The sequence below is a fragment of the Cebus imitator genome, unplaced genomic scaffold (genome assembly GCF_001604975.1).
Source record: "Cebus imitator isolate Cc_AM_T3 unplaced genomic scaffold, Cebus_imitator-1.0 Scaffold392, whole genome shotgun sequence".
Classification (NCBI taxonomy): domain Eukaryota; kingdom Metazoa; phylum Chordata; class Mammalia; order Primates; family Cebidae; genus Cebus; species Cebus imitator.
This window is the reverse complement of record NW_016107707.1, coordinates 1,394,167-1,410,167: the sequence shown is the minus strand read 5'-3', so window position 1 is coordinate 1,410,167 and position 16,001 is coordinate 1,394,167. Positions and strand designations below refer to the sequence as shown.

The following is a 16,001-nucleotide window of genomic DNA, read 5'->3' as shown; positions in this document are numbered from 1 at the left end:
GCTGCGTGCGTGCCACATGCCTGGGCCACCTCTGCCGCTGCCCAGGTAGTGGCAGCCTCAGGGGCCTCTCCTTCCTGACCTGTCAGGTTGGCCCTGCCAGCCTCCCGCTGATGGTTAGTGCCTCCTGGGCCAGAGGTCAGGCAGCAAGGACCATGTGCCCTCCGGCGGTCACACAGCGATAAAGGAGCTTCAGGTGTATTTCTAGATGAATTATGATATGCTGGTATCTGAATTTAAGTATGCATTTAAAAGAATGTTGGGATGCCTTTGTTTAAGGAATGTCGATATAGGCTACATCCTTGGGAACTATTCTAAACTGGAATTGCAGATTTGACATATGAACTTAAAATGTCTGAGGAGGCTGGGCGAGGTGGCTCACACCTGTAATCCTAGCACTCTGGGAGGCCAAGGCGGGTGGATCACCTGTGGTCAGGAGTTCAAAACCAGCCTGGCCAACATGGTGAAACCCCATCTCTACTAAAATACACACAATAAATTAGCAGAGGTTGCAATGAGCCAAGATTGCGCCACCTCACTCCAGCCTGGGCAAAAGAGTGAAACTCCATCTCAAAAAAAAAAAAAATGTCTGAGGAGGTCTACATTATGTTTTCAAAGTTCTTTGGCACTAGGTGGGCAGTGCATCCCCCATTCAGGCGCCGTGTGCTGTGCCTGCCTCTTGTGAACCGTCAGGCCTCCGGCGCTGCCCTCCTTCAGGGCTGATGACCTTGCTTCATGTCTGCGAGGACATAGAGCAACCTCGTGGGCACTTCCCCAGCAGTGACACTGTGGCCACCCAGTGCCTCCTGCCTGCCTTCCGGGTATGTGTGGGGGGATGTCTGGCTCCCAGTGAAGGCCGGTCCCTTCGCCCGGGACCAGATGCCACTGTCCCCCCTTCATCATGTATTCTTCACTCTCTGCTGATCATTCGTGGGAGGATCCGCATCTGCTGCCACATCTCCAGGCCTTCCTGCTGCCCCCCTACTTCCTCTGTTTCCCATAACCAGACGCTTTGAAAGGGAGCCTGTCTTCCACCCTCTACTCATTGTAACCTTCTTCTCTTTTTCTTGGCTTTACTGCAGTTGAGCTTTTCTTCCATAATCCATGGAAATAGTTCTCTGGAAGGTCACTAAGGACCAGTACCTGTCCTCGAGACAGATTCCTTTGGAACCTGGCCGGTCAGTGACATGACATGGAGGCCACCCCTCAGAACTTTCCCCACTTGGCCCCCGGTACTCCTCCTCCCCATGCAGGGCCCTCCTCCTCGCCTCCTCCCATGACCCTCTCCATCTTCCAGGCCCTGAACCCTGCACTCAGTTCCCACCTTCCCTTTCCAGGCTCACGGCTGCAGGGGTCTCGTCTGAGCATGTACTCCAAGTGCCATCCACAGAGACCTCTCCTGGGCTGCTCCCCAGAGCCGAGCTTTGGGTGTCTGGCTGCCTCTCCGCCTGTCTCCTGGGGCATCGCAGGTGTCACAGACTTACCGTGTCCCAAGCTGAAACCCTGATCCCACCCTTCCCCACTCTTCCTCACCGTTGTAAATCACGACTCCATTCTCTCAGTTGCTCAAGCCCCCGAGGCTGAGAGCCAGCTGACCCCTCGCTTTCTTGGACACCCCATGGTCAGCTTCCCCACAAAGATTTTGAATCTGATCCATTCTTGGCATCTACACCTCTTCCCCTGAAGCCCCAGCAAGGACCGCGTCCCCTCCTGGTGTCACACAGTGGAAGAGGAGCTTCAGATGCACTGTTCCCAGAGTGTTCCAAGTTGTTCCTTTTGTTTCCACTCTTGCCTGCCCCGGGAGCCTGTGCTCCACGGAGGCTTCCTGCCACAGCCCAAAGTCTTGGCAGTGGCCTGCACATCTCACAGGCCTGGCTGCTGCTTCCTTCCTGAGCTCACTTCTCATGGCTCTTCTCTTAGCTGACTTCGCTGCAGCCATAGTGGCCTACTTGGATTTCAACCTAGCAAGCCTGCTACTGAGTATATACCCAAAGGAGATGGAATCATTCTACCAAAAAGACACGTGCATTTGCATGCCCTTCACTGTGCTGTTCACAGTAGCAAAGACATGGAATCAGCCTAGATGCCCATCAATACTGGATTGAGTAAAACAAACGTGGTACATAAACACCATGGAATACCACACAGCCATAAAAACAATGAGGTTGTGTTCCTTGCAGCAACATGGACGGACCTGGTGGTCATAGTCCTAAGCGAATTAATGTGGAAACAGAAAACCAAATACTGCATGGTCTCACTTGTAAGTGGGAGCTAAATATTGGGTACATATGGACACAAAGAAGGGAATAATAAACGATGGAGTTTTCTTTTTTCTTTTCTTTTTTTTTTTTTGAGACGGAGTTTCGCTCTTGTTACCCAGGCTGGAGTGCAATGGCGCGATCTCGGCTCACTGCAACCTCCGCCTAATGATGGAGTTTTCAAAAGGGAGGAGACAGGGATGGGGGACAAGGATTGGAAAACTACCGAGCACGTACTATGTTCACTGCATGGGTGACAGGAACATTTGAAGTCCAAATCCCAGCATCACACGATATACCCATGTAACTAACCTGCACTTGTGCCCCCGACTCTAAAATAAATACATAATAAAGACTTTTGCAGTTTCTGTACTTTCTGTCTGAGATTCTTTTTACACAGGTCATTAGAGCTTGGTCTTGCTCCTTCATCTTTTATTGAGTTTTGCAGAATTGCCCCCTCCCAGTGCTAAATCGACAAGCTCACCCTCCTTGTCTCCCTTTTTGCCTTATTTTTCCCGATAACACTTAATACCACCAAGCATATTGTGCATTTTACTTATTCATAATTCTTTTGAGCTGCTCAGTTGTTCAATGTTTGCTTTGAAATCAAATTATACATTCATACAATTTAAAGTGCTAAATCAGCCTGGGATTCTTGTTTAAAAAATAGCACCTTTCTAACTTTCATCACATTTCTTTAACTCACAGAAAACCTTTTTTATCCTTTGCCAATTATTTTATTTTTGTTTCCTGAGTGCTGCTCCCTGCGCTGCAAGTGGTCTTGCCTTCTTTTTCTCAAGCCCTGGGGACTTTCTGTCGGTCTCATATTTGTAAAGGCAATGGCTCCCTTCAGTTTCTTTCTTCCTGTGAGAATGTTGGTATAGACTACATCCAAATTTCAGCAGGAGCACTGACCTGCAGCTTTCTTTTCTTGTAGTGGGTTTGCCTGACTTAGTATCAGGGTCATGATGGCCTCATGGAATGAGTTAGGGAGTGTTCCCTCTTCTTCATTTTTTGGAACAGTTTTTGAAATATTGGTATCGATTTTTCTTTAACTATTTGGTAGAATTCACCAGTCAAGCTATCTGGTCCTAGAATTTTCTTTGTTGGGAATTTTTTGGTTACTGATTCAATGTCCTTACTAGTTACGGATCTAACTAAATATTCAATTTTTTCATGAGTCGATTTTGGTAGTTTGTGTATTTCTAGAAATTTATTTCCTTTAGCTTACACAATTTGTTGGTGCGTAATTGTTTATAGTATTCTCTTATAATGCTTTTAATTTTTGTAAAATTGCTGATAATATTTCCACTTTAATTTTTTATTTTAGTCATTTGTATCTTATCTCTTTTTCTTAGTTAATCTAGATAAAAATTTGACAGTTTTGTTGAAACTTTTAAGGAATCAACTTTTGGTTTTATTGACTTTCTCTGTTTTTTCTACTCTTTGTCTTATTCATCTCTCCTCTAATCTGTCTTACTTCCCTCCTTCTGCTAGCTTTATGTGTAGTTTGCTTGCCTTTTTATAGTTTCTTAAGGTGTGAAGTTAGGTTATTTATTTGAGATATTCCTTCTTTTATATGGATTTATAGTTATAAATTTTCCTATTAGCACTGCTTTCATTGAATCTCACGAGTTTTAGTGTGTTGTGCTTTCATTTCTCTTAGTCTTAGGTGTTTTCTAATTTTCCTTGTAGTTTCTTCTTTGACTCATTGGTTGTTTAATATTAGTTTACATTTTCTCTTTTTCCTTCTGTTACTGATTTCTAGTTTCATTCTATTGTAATTAGAAAAGATACTTGTATTATTTTAATCTTTTAAAAAATTTATTGAGAATTGTTTTGTGCTCTACATATGGTCTATCTCGGGGAATATTTTATGTCTCCAATCTTTATAGCAGAAATGTCTGTTTCTCCTTCAGCCATGCCAAATTTTGTTTCCTATATTTTGAGGTTCTATTTTTAGGTGTGTAAATGTTTATAACTTATATCTTATGTATTGAATCATTTATAAATATATAATGTTATTCTTTGTCTTTTGTAACCGTTTTTATTTAAATTTTATTTTGTCTGATAATAATGTACCCACCTCAGTTCTATTTTGGTTACTGTTTACATGTAAGATATTTTTTTCTTGCTTTTAACTTGTTTGTATCCTTGTATCTAAAGAGAGTCACTTGTTAACAAAACGTATATAGATGTATCCTGTTTCTTATCCAATCTGCCAGTCTCTGATTTTTAACAGGAGAGTTTAATCCATTTACAATTAATGTAATTTCTGATAAGGGAGGAATTACTCTGCCATTTATTTCTTTTTTGCATATCTTAGACTTTTTTTTTTTTACCCAGGAAATTTTATTTTTATTTTTAAAAGGTATGCATTTTATTGTATTTTAGGTTTTGGGGTACATGTGAAGAACATGCAAGATTGTTGCATAGGTACACACATGGCACTGTGGTTTGCTGCCTTTCTCCCCATCACCTGTAACTGGCATTTCTCCCCATGCCATCCCTCCCCAATTCCCCACCCCTCACTGTCCCTCCCCTAGGTCCCCCCACACAAACCCCAGTGTGTGATGCTCCCCTCCCTGTGTCCATGTGTTCTCATTGTTCAACACCAGCCTATGAGTGAGAACATGTAGTGTTTGGTTTTCTGCTCTTGTGTCAGCTTGCTGAGAATGATGGTTTCCAGGTTCATCCATGTCCCTATAAAGGACACGAACTCATCTTTTTTTATGGCTGCATAGTATTACATGGTATATATGTGCCACATTTTCCCTGTCCAGTCTGTTGTCGATGGGCATTTGAGTTGGTTCCAGGTCTTTGCTATTGTAAACAGTGCTGCAATGAACATTTATGTGCACGTGTCCTTATAGTTATTCTTTAGTTATTGAACCTCTTTAAGACAGCTGAATTAGCATCTTTGACTAATAATTCAAATGCCTAGGCCTCTTCAGAGATGATTTCTGTTACTTTTTTTCACCTGTGAATGGGCCACACTTTCCCATTTGTTTGTATGACGTGTAATCTTCTTTGTTGAGAGCTGGACATTTTGCGTATTATGTTGTGGTAATGCTAGAGATCTAATTCTCCTATTCCTCAGATACTGCTGAGTCTTGCTTGTTGAGTGCCGGAGCCATTCATTTGTGACTTTTCCAAACTTTTTTTGAAAAGCGTGTGGTCATTGAAGTTTTTCTTCTGTTATCTCTACAGTCAACTAGTAGACTGACAACATTTCCTTAAATTTCTGGTCTCCAAAAGATGTGTGTGTGTGTGTGTGTGTGTGTGTGTGTTAGGGGTGTGTGTGTGTGTGTGTGTGTGTGCATAGAAATAATTACTGCCACTTTAAGTTCCCTGGAAGCTGCTTCATCACTTGGAGTTGAAACAGTGGCCAGCCTCTGTGCCAGCCCCTCAGTGACCAAAACAGTGGCTGGGCATCAACATACACAACCTGGGTTTTTGGAAGACAAGGCTGTCACTGCCTGCTCTGATATCAGCAAGTCACATCATAAACATGAGTTGCCATCCCCACAGCTTCCCGTCACAGGGAGAGAGGTGGAGAATGACAGCCACTATAAAAAAACGCCAAAAAATCACCAAAACCCTCCTTATCACTTTTCCCTAGTTGCTGAAAGCGTTTGAGTAGACGCCAGACTTCCAACATAGCTACTGTTCTGAATTGAATTGTCTCCCCAAAAGATATACTGAGGTCCTAACCCCGGGTATTGAGATGTAACCTTATATGAAAATAGGGCTTTTACAGAGATAATCAAGTTTAAATCAGGTCACTAGGCCCTCATCCAATATGACCAATGTTTTTACGAAATGGGGAAATTTTGGCACAGACTCAGGCAGGGCGAAGGCTCCAGTGTGGCTGGGGTGATGCACCCACAAGCCAAGGATACCCAGGACTGCCACAGACACCAGAGGGGCAAGGAGGGACCCTCCCCTAGAGCTGTCAGCGAGCACACCCAGGCCAGCACCTGCTCAGACGCCTCGCCTTCAGAGCCGTGCGGCAATAACGTCTAGTTGTTTCAGTACCCCGCTCATGGTGCTTCGTGAAAGCAGCGGCAGGGAGCTCATGCAGTAGCTTCAGACAGGTCCTGCCAGTTCAGTCATCCTACAGGCAGAGGTGGATTCCTGGAGCTTCCTGCTGTGCCATCATTTGCTAGTTTTAAAATTTTCTCTCTGCCACTGTAATGCAAGCTCTGTGAGGGCAGGGGTTTTCGTGTCTTCTTTTCTGTCCCTTGTATCTGGAGCAGAACCAGACACAAAGTAGAATATTCATGAATAATTATTGACGGAATTAAGAATAAATGAGCACAGACAAGACAACACGGTCCCATCCAGTGGAGGAGGGAGAAGTGAGTTAAATGTAATCATGGAAGTAACCTCTGGGCATAGCGTGTTATAATATGGCAGCCACATTGGGGAGCTCAGGGAGACTCTCAGAGGAGAGATGCCCAAGGCTCCTACGGGCTGAGCAGGAGGCTGCATGAGGGCAACAGTGACCATGTGCCTACTGGAGACGTGGGCATGGGCAACTGCAGAGAAGCGGCAGGCAGTGGGTGCTCAGGTCAGTATCAAGTATGAGGCAGAGGAGACCCTGGCGAGAGAGCCTCAGATCGAAGGGTGTAGAGTCAGGCCAGTTGCACGGGCAGACTTCGAAGACAGAAAGGTCATGGCTGGTGGCATGGAGGACAGAATTAAAGGGGCAGATGGTGAATGTGAGGCCAGCAAGCCGTCACTGCATGTATGTTGTGGGAAGGAGAGTTCACGCAAGGCAGGGCCTGGAGGACAGGCCACAGAACTGTGAGGAGATGCTTGGACTCTGGAATATAGGGAGCTGGTTCTCATCTGAATTGCAAACCCCAGAGAGGGCTTGCTTTGAAAGCAATGTTGTACACTTTTTGCAGCAAGCAGCCTGTAACAGGACCTAGCACTTGTGAGTATGCAGTCTGGAACCCGAGGCAGGGTTTCTCTTGCCTTGGGCGATGGGCCTCATTGCACAGGAGCACATGCTGGAATTTTCAGGTACCTGAGCTTGGAGACGCCGCCTCCTCCCTTGATACCTCCTGTGCTGAGTTGTTCCGACTCTGTCTCCTTGTTCCGGGTGGCGTGTGCAGTCCCACAGGGTGGAGGCTGGCTTTGCACCGACAGCATGGTGCTCAGCGCCCAGGGGACCACGGCCTCACAGTCACGTGTGTGTGTTAGCTCTGCTCTTGGATGACTGGAGTTTGTGGGAAGTTGCACGCCGCTCACTCCCACAAAGAATGAACCATAAGTCTGAAGGTGCCTCTGTGATGATCGGGTTTATCATCAGACAAAGCTGAGCTTGGAAAGTGCCTCAGGGACTGCATGGGAGCACCCCACTGCCAGGAGTTTCTGATTCTGCGTGAGATTGACAGATGCAGAATCGGATGCTTTTCCTAGCATGGTACTTACTCTCTTCCAGCGTATATTTGATACTACTGACAATGAAAAATTGAGCTTTTCAACATGCCCCTGTGACCCAGCAAATATGAAGGGCTCCTTCTCAGACCCTACAAGGCAACTCTGTGGAGTTGTGTACAGTGGAGGCACGTGGGTCCGCGGCTGGGCTGCAGCTTCCCAGTGTGGACTCCGTGGGGGCTGGGGAGACACTGCTCCACGTATCCTCCCAGTGGAGACTCCCCAGGGCAGCAGCAGCACCTCGGCTCTGTGTTCCATTGTGGCCAAGAGGCTGATACTCCACAGGGGCATGCAGAAACACAGGATGTGTCCAGCCCACCTACCTTCCATTGGTCAAAGGAAGCGACTGGCCAAGCCCAGAATCGGGGGGAGAGGAGGCTCCACCTGCCCCGTCCGGATGCTGCCGATGGCACACACACAAAAGCCTGCTGCAGTGACTAGGAGCTCAGAGTGGACGAGTCTTCCCAAGTGAGCCCTGAGGCATCTTCTTCGCGACTTCAGGGGACGAAGCACGCACCTTCTTGCCCCCTAATTCTCAGGGTCGAGTAATATTGCCATCGCTCACATCTCTGCACTGGGGCTGCTTTCTGTTTGTGTTTTTCTTGTGTCATGTTTTCCAGGTCAGCCACCCTTGGAGCTCGTCTCCTTTAGAGAGGCTGACACAGGTAACCGTCCGAGGCGGCGGGTCCAGGGGTCTGTCCTTCACACGCCGTGGGCTCCCTGAGGTGTCTGCGGGGACCACATAGCCCTCCATTCTCTGCAGCCTCCCGGAGGCAGGCTTCATGGCTCTGTCCTTCCCTGCTCCTTTGAACACAAAGTTCTTCCAGAAATTTCCCAGCCACTGTGTTTCATTGATTACAATAATGCAGAATGTATCAACGTCAGAAAGGTGCACCAGAGGCTGGCATGGCTGGCTAGAGAATGGTGCTTCCTGGCTGTAGAATCTGATCCATTTTATCATGCTGTGAATGTCAGCTGGCTCAGGGTGCCTGGCAGGGAGCAGCCGTGAGAAGTAGCTTAGCACAGGGCACCCAGCGTGCAGTTGGGGGTCAGAGACCTGTGTGTGAGTTCTGTCTGGGCTGCGTCCAGGGTCTGTGCTCCCATGCCTCTCTGCATCATGGTCTCGTCATCTGTCAACTGAAGGAGTAACAGCACACTTGAGGGATGTTTGATGATTCAGGAAGATGACGTGCGTGTAGTTAGCATGGCCCCTGCAGAAATCTGTGAGCTCTGCTTTGATGGCCGTGTTCTCAGGCCCTGTGTTAGACTCTCTGCGCCTTTACCCGGTTTAAGAGCCGCAACAGCTGGTGAGGCTCAGGACCAGGAGGACCAGTTGGTGGCAGCTGGCATCAGTGGCATACAGATGAGTTCAAACTCAAGTTTCCCTGGATTCCAAAGTTTGCTTTGGTCTGTCCACAAATCCTATGCTCCTTAGAGTTTGAATGCTCAGAAAGCGTTTGGATCTTCTAAAGTAGTCACAGGGTGGTGGCTACTCTGAGCTTCCATGGGATGTGACATCAGTGTCCTTTTCCTCCACAGATTCCCGTGCTCCTGAACCTGAGCCACGACCCTGAGGTCGGCCTGCCCGCATCGCCGCTCATGTATGCCCTGGCCTTTGGCGCCTGCCTGGGAGGTAAGGGGCTGCTGACCTCGTGCATGTCCACACTGTCGTCCAGCCCAAAGCAACTGTTAGGGCCTATCAAATCACAAGCAGATGAAGGAGAGTCCGGGTGATTTCCCCAGTGGACACACGTCTTCGGCTGTGACGGAGCAACTCCAGAGTGACTCCGTTCCTTGCCATTCTCTGCAGAACTGCCTCCAACTTCCCAGGCCTGTGGCTGGAGGATGCCTGGTTCTGATGCCTCACAGCTGATGTGCTCCCATCCTGCGCCGTGTGGGCCGTGCTTGGGATTAGAAACAGATTTTGAATCAGAAGCCACTCTCAGTTGCTGTTCTCTGTCTCTCTCCGTAAGCAGTGGAGGGACAAGTGGGTCAGCTAGAAGCGGAGACTCTAACCTAAGAGTGGGAGGAAAGATTAAAGGGTTTTTCTGGGCGGGGGGTGGGCATTGGACTTTGGAGACAGTGAAAAGTGGGTCAGAGAGCGCGCTGGGAGAGACTGGTGACCAGACTGCGGGTTGTGGATGCAGTCGCCTTGCAGAGAACTGTGGGGCCTGCAGGGAGCGGGTGGGGGGTGGGGTGGGGTCCTTCTCACATCTCAGAGCCTGATCACCTTTGGGAATGCAGGGAGATTGTGAAGAATCTTAGCTCAACACATCAGACACATTTTAAGTTTTTATTCTTATATCCAGGCATGCTTAGATAATTTAGCTTTCTTTGTTCTCTGATTGATTTCTGACTACTAAATCAATAACTCTCTGGTTAGTTTATCTCCTTGGCTGAAAAGGGGGATTAATGTCATAGTGAAGTTTCTGTAATGCAGCAGACAGATAACTCATCTGCCTCAGTGACTCAAGTTCTTCCAAGAGTGTAGAACTGTTAAAATCACCCGTCTAAGAACAGGTCCCAGGGAAGCAATGCAGAGCTACATTTAACACCAACAATAAGAAATGGGATCCGAGGATACCTGGAAATGCATCCCCTGTGAGGATTTTGCCCATTTGAACTTGCTGGGCATCTGCCATCACCTGACATTGTACCGGACAGTGAATTCACCTCCCTGCTGTCGAGTGGGGAAGACGGTCACCTCAGCTAAGGTTACGGCATAGAGAGACACATCCTGTAATGATGGAGTGCCCTGAGTGGAGACCTGAGACGTCCGAGGAGGTTCTGCAGAAAGGGAAGTTTGAAGCCAGGTCGTACAGAGTGAGAGGCATCTTGAGCTACTTTGGATTTCCCCAGAACATGTAGGATGAATATGGAGGAGCTTTCTCTAGGAGAGATGTTAATGTGTACCATTTATAGGTTAATTCCTAAAATAGGATTAGATACTTAGTAACTGAGCAGATTTTAGAAGCAGAAATGCAACGCATAATGAATGTTTTAATTATGTGTTGGGATCGTTTTAATCTCTTAGCTCTGGTGATTGAAAGGCACGGCAGCTTACTCCCTCAGGGACCTTTCTCATTGACTCAAGGTTTGGGATTTTACAGAAATTATGGTAAAATATATGTAAATAAAACTTACCGTCTTAACTGTGTGTAAGTGCACAGCTCAGTGGCATTAGGGACACTCACAGCCGATGGACGGGTATGCAGGCGTCACCGCCGTGCACCTGCAGAGCGCTGTTCACCATCCCAGCCTGAAGCTCTGTCCGCATGAGGCAAACACCAGCCTCCCACTCTTCCAGGGCGGCGTTCTGAAGAACACTTTAAATAGAGGGTTTCATCTGGTTTTAGAAATGTCATTTGCTCTATGAATTGGACGCGATTCACTGGATACTTTGAAACAATTGTTTTTTAACTGGTCTGACCCAGTACTTTTTGGTTGCTCTTTTCACGAAGAGCTAAGAACAGTTTAAACAAGTCTTCAGAACAACCTGGCTTCGCCTGAGTTCCCTGGAAAGCAGAGGTGGTGGCAAGTGCACGAGCCAAGGCACTCCTGGCAGGTGCAACGCCAGGGCCGAAAACCTGCGAGGAGGAAGTAAAGAGTGCGGAGGGCGAAGAAGGCTACCCTGCTGCAGCGGCCTAGGGGCTGAGGGCAGCCCAGGCGGCACGCGGCTGCGTCCGCACCGACCCAGGCGGCACGTGCACCCTAAGGCTGCTGGTTTCCTTAGGTTATATCCAGGTCTTGAAGGACTGGTGGCTCTTCAACTCGCCAAAAGGAATGCCCATGCATAGAGTTAATTTACATGTGTTCTGACAAGTGGGAACTCTCACAGCTCTGAGAGTGTGGACTGTTTAGTGGAATGTACACTGCAGGCACAGGGAGTTACCCTGGAGATTTGATTCTTTGTGTGCAACGTTCATCAAAAACAGAGCTGGGCATGGTTTTGAAAACTGCCCTTGTTCTGCCTCTGGGTCCATGCGCCGTCCTCCCATGCCGCATGGCCCGAGTGTGCCAGGACAGGCAGAGCTGTTCGTGTGCTTCTCTGTCACTAGGAACTGGGAGGGAGGCTTGAGCTGGGGAAGTGACACCTGGGGCCTTGTCCTCCCCACCATGTGGAGCCCATGCCACGTGGAATACCCAGAAAACCCTGCTAGCCTCTTAATAAGTGACTGCAGTATCACTGGCATCTGAATAGTAGGCTTACATTCTTACTCTTGTGCAAACCCCACAACCAACCCGGGAGAAGCTGGAGAAGGTGGCGACGGTCCTCATAAACAGAGGAAGCAGACTCCCTGCATCTCTGCCCCAGCCATGACAGGCAGGGATGGGCAGCTGGGTTTCTGGTCCCAGCTCATAGGGATGGGCAGACCAAAGCCATGTGGAGTCCAGGTGATGTGAGGGGAGGGAGGAGCTCCTGATCATGGTTTCCCTGGCCCTGAGACCAAACTCAGTATTCATGGGGATCGCACTCCCTCCTGCCATGGCCATGCCTGGATGCATGGTGAGGAGATGCCTGCAGCATCTGCCGCCCGAGTGTGGGCTGGCCCTGTGTGTTGTTGGCGGATGGCAGAGCACACGGGTGCAGGCAGCAGGTCCTGATGGTGCCACAGAGCCCTGCAGGCGGATCACGAGGTCAGGAGTTCAAGACCAGCCTGACCAAAATGTTGAAACCCCGACTCTATGAAAATACGAAAATTAGCTGGGCAAGGTGGCGTGTGCCTGCAGTCTCAGCTACTTGGGAGGCTGAGGCAGGAGAATGGCTTGAACCCGGGAGGTGGAGTTTGCTCCACATGGGACTGCCTGTCACCAGGAGGCAAATGCACCCTACGGCTGACACCATCTGGTTTGGCATCTTCCTTTCCCGACTATCACAAACACCTCAGTTAATATAACAGAAACGGTCAGTGATTCGCTCAGCTGACAGAGCTTAGAAGGCTTGAGACTTCAACTGAGGTCTTCCGAATTTAGATCTAGCATTTTGTCTGTCACACTGGCTGACATACTCTATTTCCAGTACATCTGTGTAGGACCTGCCAGGGCTGACCCGTAACCTCCTGGCCTCTCTCTGTGGCTTCCTCTCTGTGGCCTCCTCTCTGTGGCCTCCTCCCTGTGGCCCCCTCTCTGTGGTCTTCTCTCTGTGATCTCCTCTCTGTGGCCCCCTCTCTGTGGCCCCATCTTCAGGGCCACCTCTCTGTGGCCCCCTCTCTGTGGCCCGCTCTCTGTGGTCTCCTTTCTGTGGCCCCCTCTCTGTGACTTCCTCTCCATGGCCCCCTCTCCGTGGCCTCCTCTCTGTGGTCTCCTCTCCAGGGCCTCCTCTCTGTGGCCTCCTCTCTGCTTTGGTACCAGCCTTGCTTGTCTCATTTTGCTGACCAATAAGACAGGAGGGGCCTGTGTGGGAGCTTTGCCATAGCCTTTGCCTTTGTCATCAAAACATATTGGTGCCAGTTCTCCTCCCTGCCCTCCTGCCTTAGGTGTGGCTGGGAAGCCATCCTGTGAGGGGAGGGTGAGGCCGGGAACAGTGGAGACCTGCCTGACTACAGTCCAGCTAGGACCAGCTTCCCGCCCTCTGCCTCCAGGATTCTCTTTACCAGGGAGTGGTTGCCCTGTGTGTCTAAGTGCTGTTCATCAGGTTTCTGTTGCCCATAAAGCATCCTTTAAAGAAACAGGGCTCCGTGCGACTTAATGAGTGGATGTCCTGCCTGCCAGGCAGTGAGTCTGTGAGCAGGCCAAAGGACTTCTGCAAGGGGGTGGCCGAGAAGGAGGGCCCTCAGGGAGGGAGGCAGGCGCTTCAGAAACATCCAGGTACAGGAGGGCCTCTGGGGGAGAGCAGCCCCCGTGGTGCCACCCACGGACACTCCTGAGAAGGCGGGTGCATGTCTGATGTCTAAAGGCTGAGCAGTCGCCCCCAGGACAGAAGCCAGCCCTGCCTTCGTGTGACCCCAGCCGCATCTCCTCTTCCAAGGAAAGGGCTCCCCACATGCCCCTCATCCTTGCCTGACCTTCCTCAGGCAGTCCCCAGGTGGCACGCAGCCCCTCCGGCAGATTCTTCAGCATCCTTTCCTCCTCCCCATTCCTTTCCCTGCGTCCAGAAGCACTCAGGACCAAAACAGCTCACCTTGGCAACCTGCAGAAGGACACGGAAAGCTCCTTGTTTCCTGGGAAGTGGCCCCTCGCACGTCAGGAATCCACGCCCACGGCAGGCAGGATGAGATGCTCTCCACCTGGGCAGTACCCAGCTGCACAACTGTCATTCTGATTGGAAAGCGGGCATTTTCCAATCACAAATCCTTAACAGGAGAGAACATCAGTGCAGGCTTTTACTTTTAGCACTCACGCAAGTTGTGGAATGTGAACTTGGACCGTGGGTTGGGCCCTGCTCGTGGCGTCCTGGAGTGGTCAGTGTTTAGGGTGCAGGCTGATGCTGTCCAGGCACCCAGGTGCCTTCATGGGGGCCGAGCAGGCCAGGCCTGCTAAGGACCCTGGGCTTCTCTGTGGGAAGAGACTTGTCAGACAGTGAGAAATGATGGCCATGCATGATGGCTTGGCAAGGGGGTGGAGTCTCATTGGGCAGGTCTCCTGGCCGGGGAAGGAGCAGGTTTGGCAGGCAGGATGGCGGGATGGACGCTTTGGTGCAGCAGCGCCCAGAGGGGGCTGGCTGGGCCAGCTCTGCCCCAAAGAACCTCACCGCTGTGCTGGGCTCTTCAGACACTCTGCATGGCTGTCTACGGAAAGGCTTGGGGCAGCCTGAGCCCTACCCCTCGCTGATCTTCCTCTGGAGCCAGGATGGTTCGCGGTTGGGACACACCACTTCCCGGCTCACTGCCTGGCACACCTCTCACTGTGTCTGTGCTGTTTCTTCGTGGGGATGTGGGGCCTCCACCTGCTCTGTTATTCATGTTGTCCAGTCTCGGAAAGGTCGCTCCCCCTCACTGACATGCTGTCGGCAGCTCCAGGGCAGGGTCTCACTGTTCACCAATCCTCCATAGAAGGAGAGAGAGATGGAGACACAGGCAACTCTTCCTCAGCGTATGTGCAGACACGTCAGGGCTCAGCTGAACTGGCTGAGCGTGAGTCTTGCGCCTGTCCGTGAACACTGTGAGGGATGGAGGAGGCTCCTGGGCCCTCCCTGGGTGTGGGTGTGAGTGTGTGTGGGGTGGATCTGATGACCCGAGTGACTTCCTTGGCCCTATTCCTCACCAGCTGTGAGGATGGCACACAGGCGTGAAAGCGTGCATGTCCCTGTCACGGGCACCGTCGTAACAGCTTACCCAGAGAGCCATTTCATGTCAAGGAGATGCCACTGGCGAAGACGTCAAGGGAAGGGGTTTCACCTGGCTGTTTTTTTCTATCCATTTATCCACTGAAAGGGTTTCCTAGTGTCTGGGCCCAGGGTCCAGAGGAAGGTGGTTCCTGTCTGAGATTGCATTCCCGAGGGACACAGGTTCCCGCTTGGGTTGCTGGCCCTGCTTGCATCCTCCTCCGAAAGGCACGGTCCCACAGTGACTTTCCTGTTCTCCTTAGCGCTCCTCCTCTCTGTTACGTACGACAGCCATGGTTTCATCCAGAAGTGAATCGTGGTATTTGCAAACAGCTTATTTTCTGTGTATGTGTGTGTGTTTTCAGATATTTATAGAGCAGTCACTTTGACTGTAATCATCAAATCAAAGCCTGTGAGATGATATAAATTTTACAAACCAAAGAGAACGGAAGCTTACCAGCAATATCAACTGGGGTTTTGTTTTTAAATTTCGACTTTAGGTAACGGGACACTGATTGGCGCGTCGGCAAACGTCGTGTGCGCAGGCATTGCAGAGCAGCATGGATACGGGTTCTCCTTCATGGAATTTTTCAGGTACTTTTAAACTCACTTTACATTTCTGTTAAACTATCTAGTTCCTAAGCTCACTTAATAAATAGCGCATTAAACACTAAGATAAGCATATTTTTAGTAATTAGAGAGACTGGTGTAGTTGTGATTAGCTCAGAAAAAAACACATTAAAAATTTATTGCTAGTGGTTCACGCCATAATGCTAGCACATTGGGAGGCCAAGGTGGGTGCATTGAGTTCCGGAGTTCAAGACCAGCCTGAGTAACATGGTGAAACCCTGTCTCTACTAAAATACACACAAAATATTAGCTGGGCATGGTGGCATGTGCCTGTAGTCCCAGCTACTTGGGAGGCTGAGGCAGGAGAATTGTTTGAACCTGGGAGGCGGAAGTTGCAGTGAGCTGAGATCACACTGATGCACTCTAGCCTTGGTGAGAGAGTGAGACTCTGTCTCAAAAAAAAA

The 16,001-nt window shown here is 49.5% G+C and overlaps 1 protein-coding gene across 3 annotated transcripts in view; it reads left to right on the top strand.

The window, feature by feature from the left end:
• Positions 1-16,001, top strand: part of OCA2 (OCA2 melanosomal transmembrane protein) — a 218,243-nt gene that overhangs the window by 164,558 nt on the left and 37,684 nt on the right. For 2 of the 3 annotated variants that reach the window (XM_037731346.1, XM_017508501.2), the window contains 2 exons: positions 9,243-9,336; positions 15,468-15,561. In XM_037731346.1, the coding sequence (XP_037587274.1) occupies positions 9,243-9,336; positions 15,468-15,561 (188 nt within the window). Of the gene's footprint in view, positions 1-9,242; positions 9,337-15,467; positions 15,562-16,001 lie in introns of those variants that run through there. The other variant, XM_037731347.1, reaches the window with a different exon arrangement.